Here is a 25,375-nt window from a genome sequence, read left to right on the forward strand (position 1 = left end):
TAGCATCTTACACGGCTAAAATAACACAGGTATCAGATGAAGATGGATACGTTCAGCAGCCACGATGTTCATCGGCTTAGACTGCATGAGGTATTAGATCTTTAATTAACGCACAATAATTAAATTCACCTGGACCTGAGAAAACTAAGGTGTACACACTAAAATCAATAGTAGGAATGTCTGTCAATATCGGCCCACCAATATTATTGGCCTGATATTGGCATAAAAAATGTAATATCGGTCAATATTGGTATCAGGATTTTTCCCTATAATGAAAGACAGTAATAAATATAACACTGTATATATGCCTATGGGCTCCCATATTTGCCGGTGTGCAAAATATGACCTCATCAAACCGCCTCTCAAGCGTGTAAACAAACGTGGGCGGCTAGTAAGTAGTAAGCTAGCTCGCTCCTTCCATCCATCCATTTTCTATGTCACCTATACTCACAAATAGGAATGTTACAATTCAATGTTACAAAAACACTGCTGCACAGTGGCGGAGCTACGTGGTGGACACTCTTCAGCCACCCCACCGGCCATCTAGACGTTTCAGGTCTCAACTTATTGCCACCCCTATCTGAGTAATGGTCTCACCTTGGCCACTCCAATAAAAAAATGTCTGGCTCTGCCACTGCTGCTGCTAGAGTGTTAGGCCCACATGAAAATTATGGCACTTGATTTTCTTCCCTGGACTAGACTGACAAGTTATAGAACATTTGGCTGGAATAACCGGGACTTACTTTCTCAGAATCCGAAGTGCTTTTTTGTTGTACTCATTCCGATCTTCTTTCAGAGAGGCTAAGTAAGAAGGACAGAATCAGCAGGTTATTTACTTTACTGTTAGCACATACAATCCACATGTTGTACATGTGGATTCAATATCTTAGCGGATAACGGCTCAGCAAGACATCCAGTAAATTGGTTTTAGAAATACAGTAATCCTTTGCCACTTTGCAGTTTGAATTTCTCAGCTTCAACCTATCACAAGTTTTAAAATATATATAATTAAAAAATCATGCTGTTTCGTGGTCGAATAGGGCTTATTGTTAGTCAAAAATATGCAGATTTAAGCAAAGTTTATTGATGTATTTTCAAGCTTTAAAATGGCTAAATGAAGTAAAATACAAATATAAGACATTCAGAAGACACGTTCAAAGACGTTGTGATATGTAGTATTCCACAGTGGCCACTAGGTGTGACACATAAGCACCAGACCCGATCACCGGAACAACAGGCTTTTTTTGCAGGTTTGAATAATCTCACAACAGGCACAATAATCCCTAACACGGGCTACTGTTGCAGCCGTAACCTACGACAGATTTCAACTCAACTCTGAACCCCCGACGTCACTTCCTGTCCGACCCCCATTCTGCTCCCCTAGCACTGGAACACATTTACAGCAACACACACGAGCACAAATCTTATTTATGTCTTAAATTGCTTATTTTATTATGTCTACTATATTGTGTTATAGGAGTGTAAAGGTGTTATTTCATGCCTAGAGGCCTTTAAATAATGTTAAAAAACATATTTAGAAGGGCATTAACAGGCTTTCTATGCTGTAACTCCAAAAATATTCCATTTATAAATAAGGAATCCTACTTTGCGGAAATTCACTTATCCCGGTCAGGTCTGGAACCTATAAAATGCAATAAACAAGGGATTACTGTATTTTTATTAGCACAGCAGCACCTCTACAGTCGGACGGACCTGAGGTAGTACAATTTGGGATTTTCTCACATTTTTGGGAGCAAATACGCCACTAAAGACGCAAAAATCTTACAAGTTAGGAAGGCTTTCGTGGATGATGTCATGAGACATCAGCATATCGCTGAGGGCAATTCATTGATAATCTACACATTTAGAGTTTTCTTTGGCTTTGTTTTGCTTTTTTGTGACTCTTATTCTTAAAGGAGGACCAAGCTCAACATGTGGTGTTAAGAGAAGAACATTAGAACAAAGGAAGAAGAATACACACACACGAATACACACAAGACTTATGTGCAAGTAAGAGGACTCAAAATCAAAGCAGTAAGACCCCAGCATCACCATATGCATGCATCACCGTATCACATGATATCAAATATAGGGAGAGTGTTGTGATGGAGAGTGGGTAACTTCTATTTAGGGGTGTCCCAATACAACCTTTTCACTTTCAATACTAAACCAATATACTGCAGCCGACACCAATGTCAATCCGATATGTCAAATTTTATTACCATACTGATTTTCTAATGTGGAATGTGAAAAAATGATTGCTCAAGTGATATTACTCAAACAGAGGACAATAGTCAGCAACAGTAGGTATGAGAAAAACTGACCCATTTACTTCTTTATGCATCTGCGGTATAGTTTTATCTACAATGTAGTGTCAGTGAAGCTAATATAGCGAGGTTCTGGGTGCTCACATAAGCGCTTAAAACCGACGTTACTCACCACCGGTATAGGCTGGCTCTTTTATATACAGTTAATGAGTTTTTGCCATCCCGTGGGAGTTTTCCGCGTGATGCTGCTTCAAATGTGCAAAGAGGTATGCATGACAAGTTTTGTGCTCAGTTTGAACGTCTCCTTCCAACTTGAACAACAAACACTGCCACGCGACTGACATCACTCCTACTAGTATTTCTGCTACGTTGTTACCACATTAGCACACGCCCTTGTTGTGATTTCATGGGCTCTATCTGGCCGCTGCTGGTCAGACGTGCTTGGGCAGAGTCAGGAATCAACTGCTTGTATCAGAGTGCTCAAACACGCCTTATCAAAATGAATTTATATTTGAGTAAGCATTTAGTCTAAACAACCGTTAAAGTGAAATAGGCTGTTCATCAGCTGAATGAAGGTTGTTCATTACTGGTGCAGAGTGCAGTCCAATAACCATCAGACGGCATCTGCGAGAGAAGGCTTTTAAGAAGAAAAAAGGTCTCCTTGCTGTTTGTAATTTTCATGAGAGCACCAAAAATGGGACATTGAAAGGTGGAAGAAAGTTTTATTCTCTGACGAGAAAAAATGCAACCTTGATGGTCCTGATGGCTTCCAACGTTACTGGCATGACAAGGAGATCCCACCTGAGATGTTTTCCACACGGCACAGTGGAGGGGGCGCCATCATGATCTGGGGTGCTTTTTCCTTCAATGGAACAATGGAGCTTCAGGTTGTGCAGGGGCGTCAAACGGCAACTGGCTATGTGGAGATGTTGCAGGGGGCATACCTCATGACTGAAGGCCCTCGTCTGTGTGGTAATGAATGGCTTTTTCAACAGGACAACACTGCAGTTCACAATGCCCGCCTGACACAGGACTCTTTTGGACCATCCTGCGTGTTTCACTGATCTTTGTAAATCCAATTGAGAACATTTGGGGATGGATGGCAAGGGAAGTTTACAAAAATGGACATCAGCTCCAGACAGTGGATGCCCTCCATCTTCACCACCTGGAGCAACATTCCCACTAGCTTCCTGGAAACACCAGCATCAAGCATGCCCAAACCAATTTCTGACGTGATTAACAAGAATGGCACAGGTACTCATTACTGACTCCTTTTTTGAATATTTTATTTCTATTTTAGGGGGATTTTAGGTAGGAAAGCTCCCAAAGATCGGCCCTCGATTAGTATCGGATGATTTCCGTAAAAAATATGTGATCGCATATGCCGATAATGCATTTCAAAGCGGATCACAAAAAACGATCATCATGCGGCGGTAACATGACAATTCATGTCAAGTCAACACAGGCATGACATGAATGTGCACGCGTGCTGTGTCACGAAGGGTTGCCAACACCCGTATTGAGCCAACAAGGAACGCACTTTGTCCCGTATTGCTGCAAGAATCAAGGCTAGTCTGTAACATCTCAATGGTTTCAGTTTGACAGCTTGACACAGGCTACGCCAATCCATGGCAGTGTGTTTGATCACTCCCTTGTCAGACCTATTGGTGTTCGACTTCTCTTGCCTCTTTCTTTGCATGCTTTGCCTACCTATCCGCAGCTAACTAGCTGGAATTATCCGCTTTGCTTCTCGTATCCGGCGTCCAAGTGTGACATTTTACCACAGTGACATTTTGTTTTTAAAACAAACAAGCAATGCGGTTAGTTTGGAGCTCGTTTTTCTCACACGGGGAAGTGCTATATTACGTCCATCGGGTACCTACTAACTTTTTCAAGTGTCTATTGGTGTCATGATACTAATTATGTTTTAGGTTGTTTTTTTTTTAGCTATGGTCTTAAACTTTTGATACTCGTTTGTAATAAATTGCTTACTCAAAAAATTGTTTGTCTAACTCCCATTTTTTCTTTTTGCATTTTGAGGCTCTACTTAGAACCTCCTTAAGATCCAAGAGTGCAAAATGTAAATTCTTGCAATTTTTCAACTGGTCTCAAAATTTTGATCAGGAGTGTATAGTACATTTTCAATGCAGGACTATATCATCCGATACTTGTTTTTGCTGATGTCTGATGTCATTATCAAATCGGGACACCCCTACTTCTAGAAAAAGAACAGAAAAAGCGAGATGCATGAATCACAACACCCGTACATTACTCAAATAGTTTTAGTTTTACTTTTTCATTAATGTTTTTTGATATGTCATTAATATTTTGACCCTCAAAATTTGCTATTTGCTATTTTTATCTCAAATGAGATTTTTTTTTTTTCGAAATTCGAACGAAGTGGAGTTCAACTAGCATCCTGGAACGTATTGTGTTTGTCCTTACTGTACGTATACAGTATTCATCCATCCAATTTCTATGCAACCTGTCCTCATTGGGGCTGAGGGTGAGCTGGAGCCTATCCCAGTATACATTGGGTGTGAGACAGGGTACACCTTCGACTGGCCTCCAATTAGCCTAACATGCATGTTATTGGAATGTGGGAGGAAGCCGAAGTAGGAAACAGCATGCAGACTCAACACAGACATGTGCCAAGAAATTCTGCAATATTAATGAGTGTCTTTTGGCTGCTAAACCATGCAACCACCTTTTGGGCATCCAAAGCCTGACTTGAAAATGAACCCAATCAGTAATGTTTGTTAATGTTATTTTGTGCATCGTCACCATCAGAAGCCTGCAGACTGTAGGAGAGTCCCAAAGCTAGGTAGGCCCGGGGAAGAAATTCTCCAGCTCCTTCTCCCATCGACACAACACTTTGGGACAAAGCCTCTGCTTCTGAGAACTGGAAGACAAACAGACACACAGTTAGCTCACGAAGACAGTGGGGTGGATAGAGGGTGGATCACAGCACATGAGTAGAAAAGTGGAGCTAAAGTGAAGTGTTAAGAACAAAGGAGGAGTCAGGATTAGCTCAGTGGTTCCTGAAATGTGTTACTGGAATGGACACCAGCAGAAAACTGCTTTTCAGGAATTACGTGGTGATGTCATAGGATTGGCGAGGGAACATCAGATTTTAAGTGCTGCGATTGTGGCGCTCTCTGGCACGCATCAACAGACCAAAACATTGTAAATTTGTTGGCGGCGTCTGCATAACAGTCCAGACTCTCCAGTGCGTGGTGGATAATGGTGGCCCATTTATATAATGCGCCACTGTGCAATGACCATTGAGTCCCATTGTGATTAAGACCGTAAGCTCCTTACTGTCTCTCCGGCCTAGCATGATCTCCAGCCACTGACAGATGTGCTCTCCACACTCACCCCTGTTAACTCCTCTTTTCTAATCTGGTCCTTTTCTCTGTATCTTTCTATCTCGCCCTTGTTCATTCTTTCTCTCCCCTCCCAAAATGCCACTTTTGATGTGACTTTCTGGAGCTTGTCTAGGTCATGAACAGCAGGACTATCCAAGCTGCCCGTGATTCTGGCCATGTGCGCCTGCCCGAATGGTCTGCATGTCATGATAACATTGGCAACACAAGGAATATGCTAACAGCAAACTATCTGAAAAAGATAAGAGAAAAAATAGTGAAACAAATCTTAACTGTACTTTGAGTGGGTTCTTTGCATGAATTCATGTTTACAGTATTCATTTGTTGACTGTTCTTTTTACCCAATGCAGATGACCAATGCAAACTTTGGCAGCCAACAGGGGCAATGAAGGGTCCTCTGGTCTCATCCTGGCACATTCCTTAAAAACAGAAACAGCACCGACAGCCTGAAACACACACACACACACACACACACACACACACACACACACACACACACACATTGTGAGTCATGTACAGTGGACATTCCCAGCTTTGCAGATTTTTGGTCAAAAAAGATTTTTTTTTCCTCCAAAAAAGGCTTTTTTTTACCACAAAAAACACATTTCATTCACTAAAAGTTGGTAACCATTAATTAATAGAAATAAACAATCAATACTATTATCATCATGTACTATTATTATGAATTAATTAATCAATACAGGTAAAATGCAGTACATACATGTACCGCTATTATGAAGCGGACAATTGTTACATGTTTATGTGTCACTGATGATGTTTTGCACTTTGTTCGGTGGTCTTTGAACACGCCATAGTTGTGTACTGAGTTTATGTGGCTACAGAAGCACGAGCTGTGACAGTCATCGATCGTTTCCTACACATTTTATACTTTAAATGTGTGTAATAAGTGCGTGAGGCATATTAAGGCCTTTGGATTGTTTCGCCAGTGAACAATGGCAACTGAAGCAAGAAGGGAAGGGTTCTGGAGCTGAATGTACAAATGTATGGTATGGTACGGTTTAATTTATGTCAAACATGCATACAGGTTACATTGGAATACTTTGTTACAATTCGCCAATTACACATGTCCAAAAATAAGTAGGAAGAAGCAGATCTGCTGATCTGAAATCAGAGAAGAGCATCAACATTAAGCCCGGACATAACACCTGTGAAAAGCGGGGATCTGCAGTATATGCAACAGTCAGTGATCATGTAGCTGCAAAATACATGAATAATTAATACGTTAAGCCTTGTTCGACCAATTTAAAACCAACTAAATGTATGCCAGGTCAATAATGGACTATGTGCAAATGCACTTGTGCTCGCATGAGCCCATTTGCACACAACAGTCTGGCCCTAAATAGAAGCGGAACTGACGACACTGATGCGGCCCCTTCTCCTTCTTGGGACCAGCCTATTTCTAGAACCCTCATTGATCAGCGTCACTTTTTAGTGGAACCCAGATCAATTTTTCTGTCACACACACACACTCGTGCACACACACACACACACACTGAGGGAGACAAGCAACATGGAGGATCTATGCAATTTCCCTTATCGTAACCACTATTCATTCAAGTTGTTATGTCAAAACGACAACGATATTCTACACCATTTAATAATCATAATCAACATTCCAAGACAGTTTATGCAATTTATGGTTGTGTATCAAGTGTATCAAGAGACGTTATACAGGGGTATTTTGTATAATTGATTGTTATCAATGCCTCAACCCTTTGTGTAACCATGCGCTGCATGTTTCTGCAGCGACACCGTGAATGTAAGAAGCGGCTGTTGATGGCATTTAAGGGGAAATGACCTCACCTTCCCAGACGCCATGAGTGACAAGCCCAGCTGGTGCCAGAGGTGGAACTCGTTGAATGAAAACCTCATTGCCCGTTCCAGACACTGCAAGTATAAATGCAGACTGGTGACAATAGTTGAATGTTTAAAAAGCTGATGTCATGCATGCTCTGCGCACTGATGTCACAAACGTCCTTATAAGATGATCAGTATTATGAACCTAAACACATTCCTTTTTGTCTCATTTATAGGGTTGCTAAATCCGGTGGCTTCTCTGGTTTGGCACATTTTTCTTTCTTGAAATGGCTGTCAGTCACCATCACTACCCACTCTGCACTATTTCAGTCCATAATGATGTGACTGATGTGTGTGGATGAGAAGGGGGGTGCAAGGCAGTGCAGCTCAGCCAGATGTTGTCAGTCAGCTAGACAGCAGAAAAGGTCTGTCTCATATTTTCATTAAATGACAGCAAACTATTCAAAACTCATTTGACCGTTGAAGGTGCAGAAAAAGTCGTCTTGCAGTACAGCACAGGTGATCCTCGGTGTACGCCGCTCTGTGTTGTTACAACGTAAACGTAAAATACATTTTGATCTATAAACGGTGGGAGAATACACCACGCAGAGCACAGTGTGCTGGGTGGAAGAATACAATGTGTGCCTGCTCAGCCACACTGAGGAAGAATAACATCGCTTATTAGTTCACTTTTTGGACTTTTCACTATGCCTCCCAAACGGCAGTGTGCCAAAGAAAAGGAAAGCCATCACCATGGAAGTGCAAACAAATGCTTCTCTATGACCAATCCCAAATTCACCTCCGGTTAAAAGGTTAGCATGCAGTTCAGCCAAATTGGACACAATAAAAGAGACAACTAGTAAACTGATGCATGTTGTTTAAACAACTTGTCAGCACTCTAACATCAAAACTAATCGAAATATTTACAATTTTAGCATTCTAAAACGGCTGTTACGATCCCTGAGCCGTTGTTTGGCTGTGCCTCTACTCTTTTTCTCTCCAGTTGATCATCAGCTGACAGGTCCCAAGTGATTCTAATGGGCCCGCAGCTGCTTAAAAGGCACGAGTGGCCGCCGCTCCGGTGGACCGTGGGCGCATGCATCTGGATAAATTCACTTCCTTCTGGTTAGATTATTTTGTACTTTTTGTATGTCTTGTCTCTACTTTTTTCAAATTTTGGTTCAGTTCAGCTTCTCACGTTTTCCGTACTTTCTAACAATCATGCTCTTTCCTTTAGACCAGTCAGTGGCACAGAACAACAGCACATCTGCGCATCATTCGTTCATTTGTTTTGGATTATTTTACATTTCTGAATGAAATCAAATTTGAAGAAAATGAATAATAAGCATATAATGTTGATTTTTGTGATTCCATTACAGTACGTCGAGTTCACCCAGAAGTGGTTTTACTTGTGTGTGCGGGTAAACAAACCAAGGAGAAGAGAATTAAGAATTCAGAATATACAAAATGGCAAGTTTGGAGGCTTTTGTTGACATAATTACATGTTGTTTTGAATGTGGTAAATCGCACCCCAAAATATACACTGCTACACTGCCGTTCAAACATCGCTCCCTCACTCTATTGCAGGTTTTCAAGAACTAATTAATTAATAAATGGCCGCTGTTTCTTGATCGACTATGGACTATCAGCAACATGATAGAGTGGAAAAAAAGCTCTCCTCCCATTCCGTGTGGAAGTAAGTAAGGCATTGTCCTCTTACTTGGTCCTTCTTCTTCACTCCGGTTGAAACCCTTTCTTAAGTTTAGAATAAACAAATTGGAGGCTAACTAGTTAGCTCAGTAGCTTGCTATGTTTAAAGCATCTCTTGTGTTCCTGCAGTGATGCGCATTACAGTTGAGCAATGTGTCTAATATGTGCGAAGACGTTTGTCTGCGGATGTACAGTATATCGTTATCCAAGATATGTGTAGTAAGGCCCAATTGTCTCTAATATCTATTTGATGTTTTATATGTTTGACTGGTTACTGATCTCTCGTGGGTTGATTCCTCTGGTACTTTTGCAGATCTGTGATGTCTTTAATAATCATTACTTTGGCTTCTTCTGGAGGTCCATTCATCATTATGAAGATTTTACAGTTACTTGTCCATGTTGATTGTATCAAACCCTGCTTCCTCCTTAGTCGTGCTTGTCTGGCAATGTCAGCGTTTCTTTTAGTCAGATGTGGTGTAAACCAAAAATAATGGCAGTGTAAAGTTTGACTATAGGGGTGTTATTTCATGTCTACAATGGTAAAAAATTGTATTTAGAAAGTCATAAACAGGTTTCCTACACTCTAACTACAAAATTATTTCATTTATTAATATTAAATCCTACTTTGTGGAAATTCCCTTTTCGCAGTCGCGGTCATCTTCAATGAAGGTAAAAGTAACCTTAAATGTTAATTTATCTCTCTCAATTGACATTTATATGTATTTTATGCATTTAAATTGTATTCTGCATGTAACACTATAATTGTGAAACTAACATTTTTGGATTTACATGATTTCTTATGGGAAAAATGGATTCGATTAGAGTGCGTTTTGGTTAGAGTCGGATCATCTGGAACCGATTAATGAAACTAACCATGGAACCGATTAATGACACTAACCAAGGTCCTGCAGACACTGCAGGTTTATGGTATTTTAAGACTGTCATTAAAAAAACAAAAACAGAATATTTTTGCCTTGTCTTAGAAAACAGTTCCACTTTCATAAAAATGAGGTAGAAGAACAGAAAAGCTCGGTTTTGCTGAACCCATGATACAGTATGCTTGTTTGTGGAAAAATGGGTAGAAAGCTAGTCCCTGTTTCAATTAATTCATTTAAACTAATAGCCAACATGTTAAGTGTAAAACATATCACAAAATAATGTAACAATTACAAGAGTACAGAGGTCACAATACAAGGAAAAATGAGATTAAGCAAGGTTAAAGTTAGAGTAGAAGATCCAAGTGTGACCTAGGCTGGGGGATGGCGTGAAAAAAGGGATAGGAAGTAGAAACAAAGGGAAGGAGACATGTAATCCCCTTACTGTCGGCTGATGGGGGCGATCATTAACAGCTTTAGCCAAGACAATGCTGCCCCTAACACATCTCTCACTCATTTGCTCGACACCACCCAGACCTGCAGCATGGTGGTGAGTGTGTCTCACCCACCTCAGACAACATGGTGTACTGCCCCCTCCTGGCCATGCCGATAGTGAGCAAGTCGTAGACTGAGACCGAATCCTGCATAGTGGTCTGGCGCGCCTCAGCCTGGTCTGGCTGCCGGCTGATGACTGCATCACCACTGGCCTGCATGGACAAAAAGATATTTAGCGTGATGAAGAGGAGGAAACAGCTGTTTGCCTATGCATTTCAGTATGCGTGTTTATGTCTCACCATGGACTCGGTAATGAGAAGCAGTAACACAGCCTCTTCTACCACGTCCTGGGGACAGAAGCAACTGCATTGAAAAAAAGAGACACAAGACACTATTGGAAGGCTGTCTTTGTCTTGTCAACACACACATATCATTGACTTAAGCCTTCACAGTCAGTGTGCCACTTTGCCAGAGGTGTCAGGTTTCGGACTCACCTGGTGTGTAATCCAACACAGACCACCTTAGGAGTATCATCTCTACACAGCATGTTCTCACGTCTTTCTCACAAACCCATACACACACACACACACACGCACACACACACATGCAGTGTTTGCAGTACTGATCACTTTCTTCACAGTCCTATTATGGGACATGTTTACCAGATATCATTGGGGCCTTTTAAAAGAAGCAATTAATTGACAGCACAATAGCAGTTATTCCTCAGCTTTACTTGTGTCCCTCCTCTTCCTCTAATCTAAAAACATGAGATGATTTTATCAAACCGTGGACAGGATTAGACAGGTTGCTGTGACTACGGATATAACGGGACATGTATTTGTAATGAGATTTGAATGGGTAATGGTGACTTGCAATTCTCTACCAACACGCTAGGGGAAAGTGTTTTCCTGAGAATGAGCATGCTGACTAGCGATTTAACTTTCTGTGTAGTCGTGGTCGACTGAAACGACATCCAGATCCTTGATATCGATATCAGTACGTAATAAGTAAGTAACCATCACTATTGTAACACTTTCAGTTAGTGTAGGTTGATTGGTCATGCCTGGAAGGTGGGATGATGATGGAAGATGTCATATAAAGGCGACTGGTGTTGTGATATGCTGTGCTCACGTTTTGAATAAACGGAGCCAGCAAGTCCACTCCAAAAGAGTTCAAGTTTGTCAGCTTCTGTCAAAGTGTGACTTTAGATGCCCTACACCTCGAACGCTACACTATCACCAACAAGTTTCGAAAGGCTGGACTACTGCGCGACGAAGAGGACACCTCAAGCCAAAGGGCTAATTTGCCTCGAGACGAATGCAACACCGTCAGCGGCAGTGAAAGGCAGAGAGACTGACAAGGTGTGTGATGAAGGAATTACGAGGATGTTTAATAGTTAAGGAACAGGATGACCTTAGTCGTTTTAGTTCCCAGGAGGAAGATGAGGACGGAGATTAATGACTTTTTTGGTAGGCTAACGTGTCACTGCTGTCGCTCCATAGAGAGAAAAAGCTAGCGGGGTATTGTTTTGCTGTGTGTTCTGCTGAATGAATGAATGAATTTGACTGCCAAGATGAAAGATTATATTTAATTAATTATATTCATTATTTAGAATGGTTGTTTGTCTATATGTGCCCTGCGATTGGCTGGTGACCAATCCATGGTGTACCCTGCCTGTCGCTCGAAGTCAGCTGGGATAGGCTCCAGCATACTCCCGCGACCCTAATGAGGAGAAGCGGTATAGAAAATGGATGGATGGATGGATATTCATTATTTATATAAGGACAGTACGCTGCTTTGTCAACAACAAGCCCTGGATAACAAGTGCCATCAAAGACCTTCTGAGCCTTAGAAGACCTTAAAGAGAGGTGCCCACATTGAGGGGGATGTGAGAAGGGCAAACCAGTTAAACCATTTTTTTTAACAGGTTTGGCCAACCCATCCCACACACTGCAGCCTCCATACAAGTCATCAGGACGGAAGGGGACACCTCTCCTTAACCTTTTGCCTATATGTGTGTGCCATGTTGTCTTTACACTGGATAGATAACCATCATCAAAATGATCATATACACACAAAAAAAGAGAATTCCACATGTTCTTGTAGCCTATGTGACATCTATAAGTGACATAAAATAAAGCATGAAATCCTTAAAAACTGCTACCAACAGCAAACTAATCGAGACTCTTTTATAATGTTTTTAGTATCTTGTTCTTTGTTTGTGACTTGTCGATTTTGCATAATTGGCCATGATGTACACGTTTTATTTTTTTTGTAAAGGCTTTAATCCATATATTTAAGGTAAATTCTTAGTTTAGTTTTTTTCATAAAAAATGTGTGCCAAAAATGGCCCGCGGGCCGCACTTTGGACATCCCTGGTTTACATATTTCACAGGGAGGTGGTAGTGTTAACAAATGAGTGTGACCATGCTGTGTTTTCATAGCAATTTCATTAAATGACCCCCGCTATATGCGTAGACTGGCTGCAGGCTTCCACAGCTTGTGGAGGTGCGCTGCGGCGGCACTCTCGTGACCGCTCGTTGATAACAGAGTAAATGCATGACCAAAGAAACACTTCCTTGCTTTCTCTTTTAATGCGCTGGTATTCGGAGCAGATGCATTAAAAAAAAGTGTTTTTAGGGCATGAGCTACACTATCGTACATCACAGGGGGTAACTGGCATTCCTTTGTCCAGTTTGAATTGACCACCTAAAATGCTGATTGGTAGGTATGTTACTTGTTAACATAGCTCGGCCATTTCATTTTCACTCCGCTGCACCCCATTTATTGATGGACTTGTAGTGGTTGTTGATATGACTGAGTGCCTGTACAACTTGTGATGGTTGTACCTGTACAGCCAATACAATTCACCTATAGTTATATTTGTCAAGCCTGCATCTGTCACGTTGACTTATTGAGTGATCTGAGCAAAACAACATGCTGTACTGGGTGCTCCAATGCAATCCAGAGAGATGCATATCCTGGCACATATGGTTTTGTTTTAATTTTCATTCCAGGGATTGCCTGTGGCCAATCTCATGTTTACAGATATTGGCCACAGGCCTACACAAAGCGATGAAACAGGGCAAAGCTAGAAGTGGAAAACGTGCAAAAGGCTGTGTGTGCAAGAAGCAGTTCAACTACTTCCACATTGGGACCAGCTACAAGAACCCACAACTACAACTGGCATAGGAGACTGAAGAAGATGGAGGATGATGTGACCATCTCTAAACTGAGGCAGTGTAGACGCCCAAAGTGGTTGGCATCAGACTTGGTGACGGTAAGACTCCTTCAGTACAGACTACATTATTTTTACAATTCAATATTTTTTCCCTAACTGTACATATTGAACACGCTTTCCTTCCAGATGAATGTGGTCAGAAATCAACAAAGTTGTTCAGGACTGTGCGTATGCCTGCAAGCCATCTAAATTAACAGCTATGCACATATTTAAGAACATTGCCAATAAATTCAGATTTTCTAGCTTGGAGCTAACATTCATTATGAACCACCTAGTGTATGTCATGTGACTGATCTGATTCCTTGCCTCTGTCGCCAAGTGCTTGCTCATGCAGGGTTTCAGTTGGGTCTCTGTTTTAATATGTGACCATGTGTAAAGTGCCATTAGATAACTGCTGTTGTGATGTGGCACTAGATAAATTAATTGAATTGAAATGCACTGATGTGTTTGTGTGCCAGCAGATTTCTATGTCACCACCTCCTTCATGTATGTTTTTTTTATTGACTCATGTAACACCATAGATTCATCTTTTGCAAATACCATGGGTGCCATGTCGACCATAAAGAACTGAACAACATCCATATCTATTTTCAGACGAGTCAACACCACGCACCCTGATACATCTTTTCAACAACCGGTTTACCAAGTAGCCAGTCACCCGGGATTGGAGACGTCTTAGACACCAATGTATACATCTCTGGACCCACTGCAAGGTACAAAGGCTTTCAGTTTTTCATTTCCAGTTTAATACCATTTCATGACCAGGAAGTTGCAATCTAACCTTTCTTAGTGTTAGTTTATTGTATACTTCAGTTTCATGCCAAGCTTGACTGATGAAGTTTTGATGTGTAACTTGGCTTCATTGTGACTTTGTACTGTATCGACCGGTCAGAAGAATGTCCCCGGCCAGAAACAAGCAGAGTTTGAGGAGTCCATCTGGCAAACAGTCAAGTTTGCCTCACACAGACGGTAAATTTAAAATGCTTCTTCTATTTGTCTCAGTTGGTGAATTTTCAAAATATGAAATTAATTTGAAATCTTTCAATCACTTGTGGTGATGAGAAAAATTGCAATTTTGTATTTATTCTTGTCTTCAAACTTTTCTTTCTTTTTTTTGTTTGTTTTTTTTAGAGGGAACGTTAGAAGAACATTGAGGGACCCAACCATGTAAGGGGAAAACAACAGTTGTCTGGGACCCACGTGTGGCTAATTTGGTTTCTTATGATTTTAGTCTTTAGTTGGTCAGAGCATTGTATGTGTGTATGTATTGGTCCCTGTTTGCCATTCCGCTGTTATTTGCTTAGCTTTTTGTCTTTTGTTACACATTCCTGCTGCACGCTTTCTGGTTTCTGCTCTACGACTGATAAAAATAGTTTTTACCTGCACTGGGTCAACTCTGCATCTTGAAGTCACTGCCATCAAATCACCATACAATGTCATGACAATATTCTGTGTATTTATTTACATTCGGAGTTAACCATTAACACACTGACACAACATGCTTGTATTTTGGCTTTTGTTTCAATAAAGTATGTAAAATGGGAAAACCTCTTTTAAAGTTGTCTTATTTTTAGATATATGTCCTTTTTACATATCTAGGAATCCTTCTATTTCTAACATTAGAACAACTGGCAATGGTCTTAAGATTTTGATCAGGAGTGTATATATATGTGTGTATGTATATATATATATATATATATATATATATATGTGTGGATCCACACCACCAGGATCTACAGCGTGGACATCGGAATGTCATCCGGACTGGAGAAATGTGGCTGGGGATGAACAGCTATGTCCTGCCAGTGATCAGATACCCTGCTAGAATATTAAGCTGGCCAAAGGAGGAAGTTCAGACCACAGATATTAAAACACTGAAGCTGCTCACCATGCACGGAGGGTTCCACCCCAAATCCAGTATCGAGAGGTTATACGCTAAGCGCAAAGAGGGAGGCCGAGGATTACTGAGCATCAGGACTGCTATCCAAGACGAAACATCCAAGCTCCACGAATACATCAGGAAGATGGCCCCAAGAGATGAAGCACTTAGTGAACGTCTCAGGCAGTGGAAACTGGAAAAGAAGGAGTTGGAGGAACCATCATGGGAGGAAAAACCCTGCATGGGATGTACCACCGACAGATAGCTGAAGTGGCGGATATGAACAAGTCCTACCAATGGCTAGAGAGGGCTCGACTGAAGGACAGCACAGAGGCGCGAATCATGGCAGCACAGGAGCAGGCCTTGAGCACCAGAGCAATAGAGGCCCAGATCTACCACACCAGGCAGGATCCCATGTGTAGGCTGTGCAAAGAGGCCCCTGAAACAGTCCAGCACCTAATAGCAGGGTGTAAGATACTGGCAGGAAAAGAATACATGGAACGCCATAACCAAGAGTATGGTTACGCTATAACCATAACCAAGGTATAGTGTACAGAAACATCTGTGCAGAATATGGACTGGAGATCGCAATGGGAAACACCTCCCAAGGTGGTGGAAAATGAGAGGGCTAAGATCCAGTGGGACTTCCGAATACAGACCGATAAGATGGTTGTGGCCAACCAACCGGACATCATGATCATGGATAAGCAGCAGTGGACAGCCATTGTGATCGATGTAGCCATCTCCAATGATGGCAATATCAGGAAAAAGGAACACGAGAAATACCAGGGGCTCAAGGAAGACCTGGAGAGAGCCTGGAAGGTGAACGCAACAGTGGTGCCCGTGGTCATAGGAGCACTGGAGGCCGTGTCCCCCACACTGGATGTTCTCTATGGGATTTAAATGAGGGGAACACGCAGGATGGTCCAAAAGAGTGATGTTATTCCCCCTGAAGAAGTCCTTGGTCAAGCAAGCATTGTGAACTGCAGCGTTGTCCTGTTGAAAAAGCCAGCTGTTACCACACAGACGAGGGCCCTCAGTCATGAGGGATGCCCGCTGCAACATCTGCACGTAAGCAAGCCATTTGACGACCCTGCACCACATGAAGCACCAGTGTTCCACTGAATGAAAAAGCACCACAGACCATGATGGACCCCCCCCTCCACTGTGCCGGGTAGAAAACATCTCAGGTGGGATCTCCTTGTCATGCCAGTAACGTTGGAAGCCATCTGGACCATTCAGGTTACATTTTTTCTCATCAGAGAATAAAACTTTTTCCACCTTTCAATGTCCCATGTTTGATGCTCCCTGGCAAAGTCTAAACGGGCAGTTTTGTGGCGTTGAAGGAGAATTTGAATTAGTTTTTTGTTTTTTAAACCCTTTTCCCGCAGATGCAGTCTGATGGTTATTACGCTGCAGTCGGCACCAGTAAGGGCCTTAATTTGGGTTGAAGACCGCACTGTGTCTTGATGGACAGCCAATCGGATGCTCCGACTCAGCACAGGGGTGATTTTTTTCGGTCTACCACTTGACGTTTTTGTTCCATAATGCTCAGAATCTTTCAAAAAATTTAGAATAACGGTCTTACTGCTTCCAACCTCAGCAGCAATGGCACACTGCGAGACGCCTTGTTTATGCAGCTGTACATATATATATATATATATATATATACACATATATATATTGTGGTTTCAATGAGTAGTTTTAATGCAATAAATGCAATAAAATAACAATATAAAATAAGAACATGAAAGTTTTCAATCAAAATAATAATCAGCAAATTCATGTATTTTAAACAACACCCCTTAAACTAAAAATTAATTTAATCTTTCCAAAAATAACATAAATCAAGGCACAAGAAACAAATGTATTCTTATATAAAATATGTAATACATGAATTATCTACTCAGAGATGAGTGGAGTAGCCAACAAAACAACTGTACTCATTTTAGGAGTGTTGTTACTTTACAACAATTTTACTCAAGAAAAAGATATGTGATGTTACACATATCGGTATCGGTATCCATCGTTATCAGAGTTGGAAATTGAGAGTTGGACAATATCGTTTATCCACAAAAAATCCAATATCGGACATCCGTACTTAAGGCTTAAGTCCTTGTTCTGCAAGTTCTCTATTTCATCTCCAAATGTTTCTCCCTTCTTTTTTCCTTGAAAACCATTGGCACACCGCTGAAATCTCCACTGTAATCGCTGTAAACATCCTCTGGCTCGTACACCGCTATGCTTTTGTAGCTGAGAGGTGTTACTTCCGGAAAAGTTCATCATTACTGCCGCCATGAACTATAAATGTAATTTTTGGGAATTTACCGTTCGCTTTCAAAAAACGAACAACATAGAACATAATTACAAACAATATATAACATATTTAAGTTGAAAAATCATGTCAGGAGATCATGTCAAGAACAGGCAGTGAAATGTAAAGTAAAGCAAGAGGGTTCAAACCTGTCAGTGCCATAACGTTGTGGTGGTTTGACTGTAGGGTAAAGTGCTTCTTTGGAGGTGGCGGCTCCCTCTCGACGGAGCCAGGCGGAGGGTGGGGGTCCCAGAGGGGGCCAGTAGCTGTCCTCACTCACTGAGCTCAGCAGCACCTCTGCTAGCTTTCTTGCTGCAGCCTGAGGAGCATCCACAGTATTATACTAAGTATTAGTAGTTCACCTTGTCTTTTCAAGTACTCAGTTAAGCAGGGGTGTCCAAAGTGAAGCCCTGGGGTCATTTGCGGCCTGCAGCTGTTTATTTTTTTTTTTTAAGTAGGCCCGTGGCACATTCTAAAAATATAATTTAACAAGAAAACAAAAAAAAAAAAAAACCCAACAGCAGCAAAAATTGAAAAATCAAGCAATAATTTTACAAAAATAAAGTAAAAAAATTAACTGACAAAAATTTTAATCTCGTAAGAAACAGTCGTAATTTTTACGAGAATAACATTGTAGTATTATGAGGACAAATAAAGTATAAAATAAAGCATAAAGTTTAAATATTAGAGAAGCAAAACAATAAATAAAGTTGGCATTTTTGATAAAGTAGGTTGTGGAAAAAGTTGTTGAAAGAACAAGTACTGAGTGCACGCCAAATATTAGGGCCCATTCTGGCTGATCTGAATGATTTTAGCATGCTGAAAACTTTCAAGGTGGATTTGAAGTTTAAAAATATCAAACGGCATTCGAAAGGTAGTCAAACTGCACTGGCTGCATTCTAAATATTCTTAAACAGCATTCCAAACATTCATACTATTTTTAGTCGCCTTATTCACATTATATCACATTCACATCACCGCCAAGGAAAAAAGAAGCCAAGTTAACCTCACCAGTGGCCGCCGGTGTGGACAGAGGTGCTGAAAAGAGGTTGAAAGCCAACAAGCCCCTTGAAGCGTCACTCGCCACCTCCGCGTCGCCAATTACATCACATCATGGCGGCAAGAAAAAAAGGAGCCAATCTTACCACCGGCCTCCGGTGTGCACAGTACAGAGGTGCTAAAATCCAGGAAGCTAATTAAGCGCCAGCTCGTTTTCCTGATACATATTCCAATGGCATTCAAATCCTCTCCTGAATTTAGCGCAAATTTTGAAATGTTTTCATTACGGCTGGTTCTCCTTGATTGCTGCTGATTTGTGCTTAAGGCCCTGTCACACCTTGAAGATTTAGCCAGCTTACGCCAACGTATGAAAAATTTGGCCAATGCGCTGGTGTACGTCGAATAAGTTATGGGTAAGTTTTGTATAAGTTAAGAGCACGCTGAAACACGCCGGCATACGTCGTAGTACGTCCAAGTCGTCCTAAAATTGTGTGCATGCACAAAACTTTTCGACGTATGTCAACGTATGATTCAGACGTCGCGCATACGCGGGCAATAAGTTATGCGATCGTTGACGCCCGTTCACACACGTTATTTGTAAGTTACGCACAAATTGGTAATACGTCAACATACTTTGAGACAAAACTGAGTCTTCTTGGCTCTCTTCTTGGCAAGGGTTGGCTGAGAGGAGATGGAGGCTGTTGTGTTTGCAGATACAGTACATTATGCTATGCCTTGTAGGAACTCCATATTTATACTGCTACATGCTTGACCAGTAGAGGGCACTGTGACACTGGGAATGGAACCAACAGGACGGGAAGAGGCAGTTACAACCTGCGTCATCTCCATCAGAGTGAGAGTGGGAGGGGGAGGCTGTGGGTGTTGATGGATCCTTCTTACATCCACATCCTCGCCCTCAGCCTCCGTCACTGCCCTGATACTTCTTGGCAGCAGTCTTGGAAATTTTCTTCGGCATGATGGTGATGTTGACACTGCGATGTCTAGTGAGGTGTGTCATCAAGTGGCAGCCTTTTTATAGGCTACGGCACGTAATCGTCGGCCATACGCTGCCGTGCGGTTTGCATAAGTTAGACTGGTGTTGGGCATAAGTTGTGAACGCCGGCAACACGCTACGCATTCGTTGGTATAAGTTGTCTATAAGTTATAGAAACGTTCTATATAAGTCACTAATACGTCATGCATACGTCGAACCCGTTATGAATACGCTATGTATACGCCCAAAATTGAAAAAAACATCGGCAGTTCAACGTATGCCATCAAAATGATCACGTCAGGCATGCGCTGGCTAAATCGTCAAGTTGTGACAGGGCCCTTAGTGTGATGGGGGCTTTAAGAAGAAAGTTTAAATATTTTGGGGGAAAAACCAACAACAGCAGAAATGGGAAAAAAAGAGTAAAGGTCTAAGTTCATGTTAATAATAAGCTTTTTCACCTATATGACAAAGCTGAGATGTATTGTTGTTCTTGAAATATATATAACTTCTTAGCATATCTACATGTGTTGCTTTACAAAATATCACCCTTTCATTTTCCAGTATGTGGCCCTCGCTGGAAAAGGTTTGGACACCCATGCAATAGGGGAAAGAACTACTGCTTGCCAAATCACAGTTTGAGCTTAATATTAATGTTAATTTGTGTATATTTTCACCAAAATATGAATGCATGCTTTAAAGTATTCTATTGGTAAGTGAGACAGCTCACCTTCCTGAAACCCTGAGAGGCTCTTGACTCTACCACCCTCATCACACGGCGCAGCTGGTGAGCACCCTGCGCCAAATGACTAACAAACACAGAGCAGGCATAAATCAGTATTATGTCTACTTTTTAAAGCCATACACACAGAAAATGCACCACGAAGGAGCAGAGGTGAAAAAGACAAACACATACGTTTGAAGTCCAGGACCACAAGGCTGGCAAACAGCTTTTACCCACAGGCCATCAGGCTTCTCAACGAAGCACTCGCACACGCCGCACGCAACACACGCACACACTCATAGCACTTTATTTATTTATTTATTTATTTATATCTGTATTAATGTCTCTTCTGTTGTTGTTGCTTAATTTATTGGTATTTATGTTTATGTGTTTGTTTCTTATGTTCTTATTCTTTCTTGTGTTTTCTTTCTTTTCCTGGGAGAATGAACAGAATAAGATTTTCATTGCATGGTATAACTGCTGTTTTACCATGCACATGACAATAAAACTCTCTTGAATCTTGAATCTTGAATCTTAAACACAACATGATTCATACCCTAAGAACATTTGAGTGATGTGAATTAACTTTTTCAGCATCGATTACTCTCAATGCAATGATATCCAATGCTCCATTTTTAGTTCATTAGATCAGCGGTATGACTCATTTTCTTTTGCCATTTCCACTTTGTAATTCAGTCTTATGTGACATGTGATACTAACCTGGCTTGCTTTTGAGAGGCAAAGAGTAATACTGACACCTGCTGACCAAAAGCATTTTTACTTGGACAAGCCTCTTGCAGTGGCTTCTACAGTATTCCTTGGGTATTTTTCTTTATTTGCAAACATTAAGTGTGTATTTACAGCAGCGATGCACATATAAAGTGCATACTTAGAACACAATACATAAAACATAAGTCAACAATTGCGTACAAAAAGAAGTGAGGGTTGTGCGTTGTCAGGAGAAAAGTGAACTGTAAACTGGCAAAACATATTCATCAAATATGAGAGAAAACCGGATAGTGATAATTAATAGTAGTCATGATGATTGTTATGTAGCGGAGAGGGAAAAAAATTATATACAGTATGTGTATACCTGGATGTGTAGAAAAAAATTACAAATTTAAAAAAAGAGTAAAATTAAAACCAAATTGGTAAAATAAAATATCTAAATAAAGAAAATTATATAAATAAATAAATAAATTATATATATATATATATATATATATATATATATATATATATATATATATATATATATATATTTTATAGTAGTTTTAATGAGTAGTTTTAATGAAGTAAAATAAGAATTTAAAATAAGAACATGAACGTTATCAATCAAAATAATAATCAGCAAATTCATGTATTTTATCTACTCAAAGATGGGTGGAGTGGCCAACAAAACAACTGTACCCATGTAAGAGTATTGTTACTTTACAACAATTTTAAAAGATGCGTGATGTTACACATATCAGTATCGGTTGATATTGGAATCAAAAATTGCGAGTTGGACAATATCGGCATATCGGTTATTGGCAATAAAGCCAATGTCGGACATCCCTAATATATGATGTTGGAATTACACTGCTGTTGATGTGTTCAGGTCAGAATGAAGTTATTAAAGAGCAGCAGACTCTATGTGGGGACACTATTATGCCTGCGTCTGCTGTCATAACAGAGAGGGGTGGGGGCGACATGATGCGCATGCGTTAATGATGGTAGAAAATGTTAACGTAATTAATTAAATAAATTATTTACTGCCTTTACAAGTAAAAAAAAATTTTTTAAAAAGCTTTGCTGCAACCGCAGCGAATGTGTATGTGTGTGCGTGTGTGTGCGCATGTGCGTGTGTAGGCTTACTGGACTCACCCTCTGTGCAGCAAACACAGGTAAGCGCTCTGTAGGGCCGCCTGGAGGAAGAACCCCAAGTCTATGTCCACAGGTGGAGACGGCAGAGTGAGCTTGGCTGTCTTATTGTGGGGCGTTGTTACTATCTGCAAATAAAGCAACAATCACCTTCATACTATTGACTGTCAGTGTACATTTTCAGACCCACCAAGCCCACATTTTAAATTACACAATGAATAGAAACATTCTATCCAAGCTTACTGTGTACTTTTAGGACAAATTTTGGAACTTTTATTGACATTTATGCATGTACCTCAATTTTACATAACACACAGTGGATGGAGACGTTCATATGTGTATCAGATGTTTTGTTGGCATCACTAAAATAGCATCCCAATACACCCATTCACCCCTCCATCCATCCCTGATTCATTCACTGGGGCAGCTGAACTACAGACGCTCGATATTGCTTTTTTGACCAATATTCGATATACCGATCTTGTCCAGCACTTCATTACCAACACCGATATTGGCAGCAGCTTTTCCCTAAAACCAATGTCAGGTTGCATCTTATGTAATGAATGAACACATTAAATTACTTCTTGTCCTGTGATGCTGCTGGATGCATTTCACAAATAAACAACGTTTTTGCAAAATAAGACAAATACTACAATTTGCAATACATGTTAGAAGTGCCATGCAGTAATCCCTCGCCACTTCATGCTTCAAATTTTGCAGCTTCACTCTACCATGGTTTTTCAAAAATATAGGATATACATTTGTAAATCATGCTGTTTTGTGGTTGAATACAGTCTATTAATAGTAACGTGTATTTAAGCAAATGTTACACATTTTTGGCCTAAATTAAGCATTTTCAAGCATAAAAATGGCTAAATTAACAAAAAACTAATATAACGCAGTCAGAAGATGCATTCAATGACGTTATGATGATATGTAGTATTCTAAACTAGTCACTAGGTGTCGGTAATGTTACTGTAATGTTGGGCGAGACACACAAGCACCAGACTTGATTGCCGGAACAACAGTCTTTTATTGCAGGTCTCAATAATCCCAAATAAAAATTGAGGCTACTATTGCGACCGTAACCGACGCCAAGCTGAAACTCAACTTTGAACGCTGAACAATATCTCTACCTGCCCACCAATCACTCAGCTTCCACAGCACAGGAACACGTTTACAGCAAAACACCGGAGTCTTATTTATGTCCTAAATGGCTTGTTTTCTCTGATTATGTTTACTATATTGGGTAATACGAGCGTAACTGACTATAGGCGAGTTATTTCATGTCTAGAGGGCCCTGATAATGTTAAAAACTGTATTTAGAAGGTTGTAAACAAGTTTAGAAGTCTTCTATGCTCTAACTACGAAAATATTCTATTTATATAAAAGGAATCCTATTTTGAAATTCACTGATGACAGTCAGGTCTGGAAACAACCAACTGTGATAAACGAGGGATTACTTTATTCATTTGAAAACACTTTGTCTCAACAATAGTCATTAAAAAATAATGACCAAAAGTCAACTCACACAACATTTTCTCCTGCTATCAACAAATCCATTTAAATAATGCTGGCATCCTACAATTTGGAACGCTGCACATTTCTACTTGGCACAAACATCCGTATAAGAAAAGTAAAATGCCAAGTAAGAAACTCTGGACTAATACAATCAGTGAAATCATAAACTGGGCTCATTCAGTGCATCATGCATGAATGCAGCATGAACAAGACATATTAGATTAGAACAGCGCTTCCCAAATAGTGGGGCAGGTCCCCCTGGTGGGGGTGCGGTGAACTGTCGTGGGGGCATGAGAGGCAGGTAGGACTTTCAGTATGAGTGCAGACCTACCAACATGTGCAATGTCGTATTGTGGTATTCATCATGCAGTTTGACTCTTGAATATGCTTCTATGCTTTGCTGCTCTCCATTGTGTTGCATTTCGCTGGTTGTGCAGTACAGATAAATAAGAATATTAGCAGTTTCTCAATAGCATTTCAAATCGGTGGGATGTGAAAACATTTTTGTCCCACAGTGAGGGCATGACAAGAAAATAACTGAGAACCACTGATTTAGAACCAGCGCTTTCATTGCAAACTGCATACAGTTAGCCCTCATTTATGGTGGTTTATGGGTTCCAGACCTGACCGTGATAAGTCAGTTCCCGTAAAGTAGGAGTCCTTATTTATAAATGGAATATTTTTATATTTAGAAAATAATAAAACTTGTTAACGACCCTCTAAATATGTTTTTTTTACATTATTAGCGCAGGATGTGAAAGAACAGCCCTGTGGTCACCTTTACACTCATATTACTCAACATACAGTAGTAGACATAATGTCATGTTCTGCTGGAGTTGCTTTGCTGCTACCTGTCGGCTGTTGCAGTGTACTGTTGGTCCTGCGGGGCGGAGCCACTGGAGAACACCTGAGGTCAATTAGCCACCCGGCCTTCATAAGCCATGCTGTGTGACTCACTCGTTGCCAGATTGTTTTCCATGAACTTCACTCGCTGGTCACTCGTCCTTCCAGGATACTACGAGAACTTTTGTCTGTGTGGCATTCTCCAGCAGCTCTTTTTGTTACTAGCTTCAGCATTACCTTAGATTCCCTGCTTGGTTTCTCCAGCAGTGCTTTTTGTTAGTTATTACCCTGCTAGTATTTTTCTTTCCTACTTGGCTTTTCCAGAAGCATGTTTGTTTGTCCTCTTTGTGTGTGGCCTTGCCCGGAAATTTGAGTTGTACTTTGTTTTGGACTCTTGTATGTTTTTTTGTCTTACTCCGTTGGAGTATTACTCTTTGTATTAAACTAGC

General features: G+C 40.7%; 2 protein-coding genes across 7 annotated transcripts in view; one reads left to right on the forward strand and one right to left on the reverse strand.

Annotated features, from left to right (window-relative positions):
* The window catches only part of LOC129194311 (hepatitis A virus cellular receptor 1 homolog), a 286,203-nt gene that overhangs the window by 127,705 nt on the left and 133,123 nt on the right, over positions 1-25,375 (forward strand). The gene's annotated exons all lie outside the window — the stretch shown is intronic.
* The window catches only part of ttc7a (tetratricopeptide repeat domain 7A), a 75,502-nt gene that overhangs the window by 38,386 nt on the left and 11,741 nt on the right, over positions 1-25,375 (reverse strand). For 3 of the 6 annotated variants that reach the window (XM_054798397.1, XM_054798398.1, XM_054798399.1), the window contains exons 6-14: positions 22,566-22,690; positions 20,706-20,784; positions 18,135-18,304; positions 10,851-10,914; positions 10,626-10,763; positions 7,478-7,561; positions 5,995-6,099; positions 5,052-5,169; positions 744-801 (exon numbers count right to left, since the gene is read on the reverse strand). In XM_054798397.1, coding sequence (XP_054654372.1) covers positions 744-801; positions 5,052-5,169; positions 5,995-6,099; positions 7,478-7,561; positions 10,626-10,763; positions 10,851-10,914; positions 18,135-18,304; positions 20,706-20,784; positions 22,566-22,690 — 941 coding nt within the window. The other 3 variants (XM_054798402.1, XM_054798401.1, XM_054798400.1) reach the window with 3 other exon arrangements.

Source organism: Dunckerocampus dactyliophorus, chromosome 14, assembly GCF_027744805.1.
Source record: "Dunckerocampus dactyliophorus isolate RoL2022-P2 chromosome 14, RoL_Ddac_1.1, whole genome shotgun sequence".
Lineage (NCBI taxonomy): Eukaryota > Metazoa > Chordata > Actinopteri > Syngnathiformes > Syngnathidae > Dunckerocampus > Dunckerocampus dactyliophorus.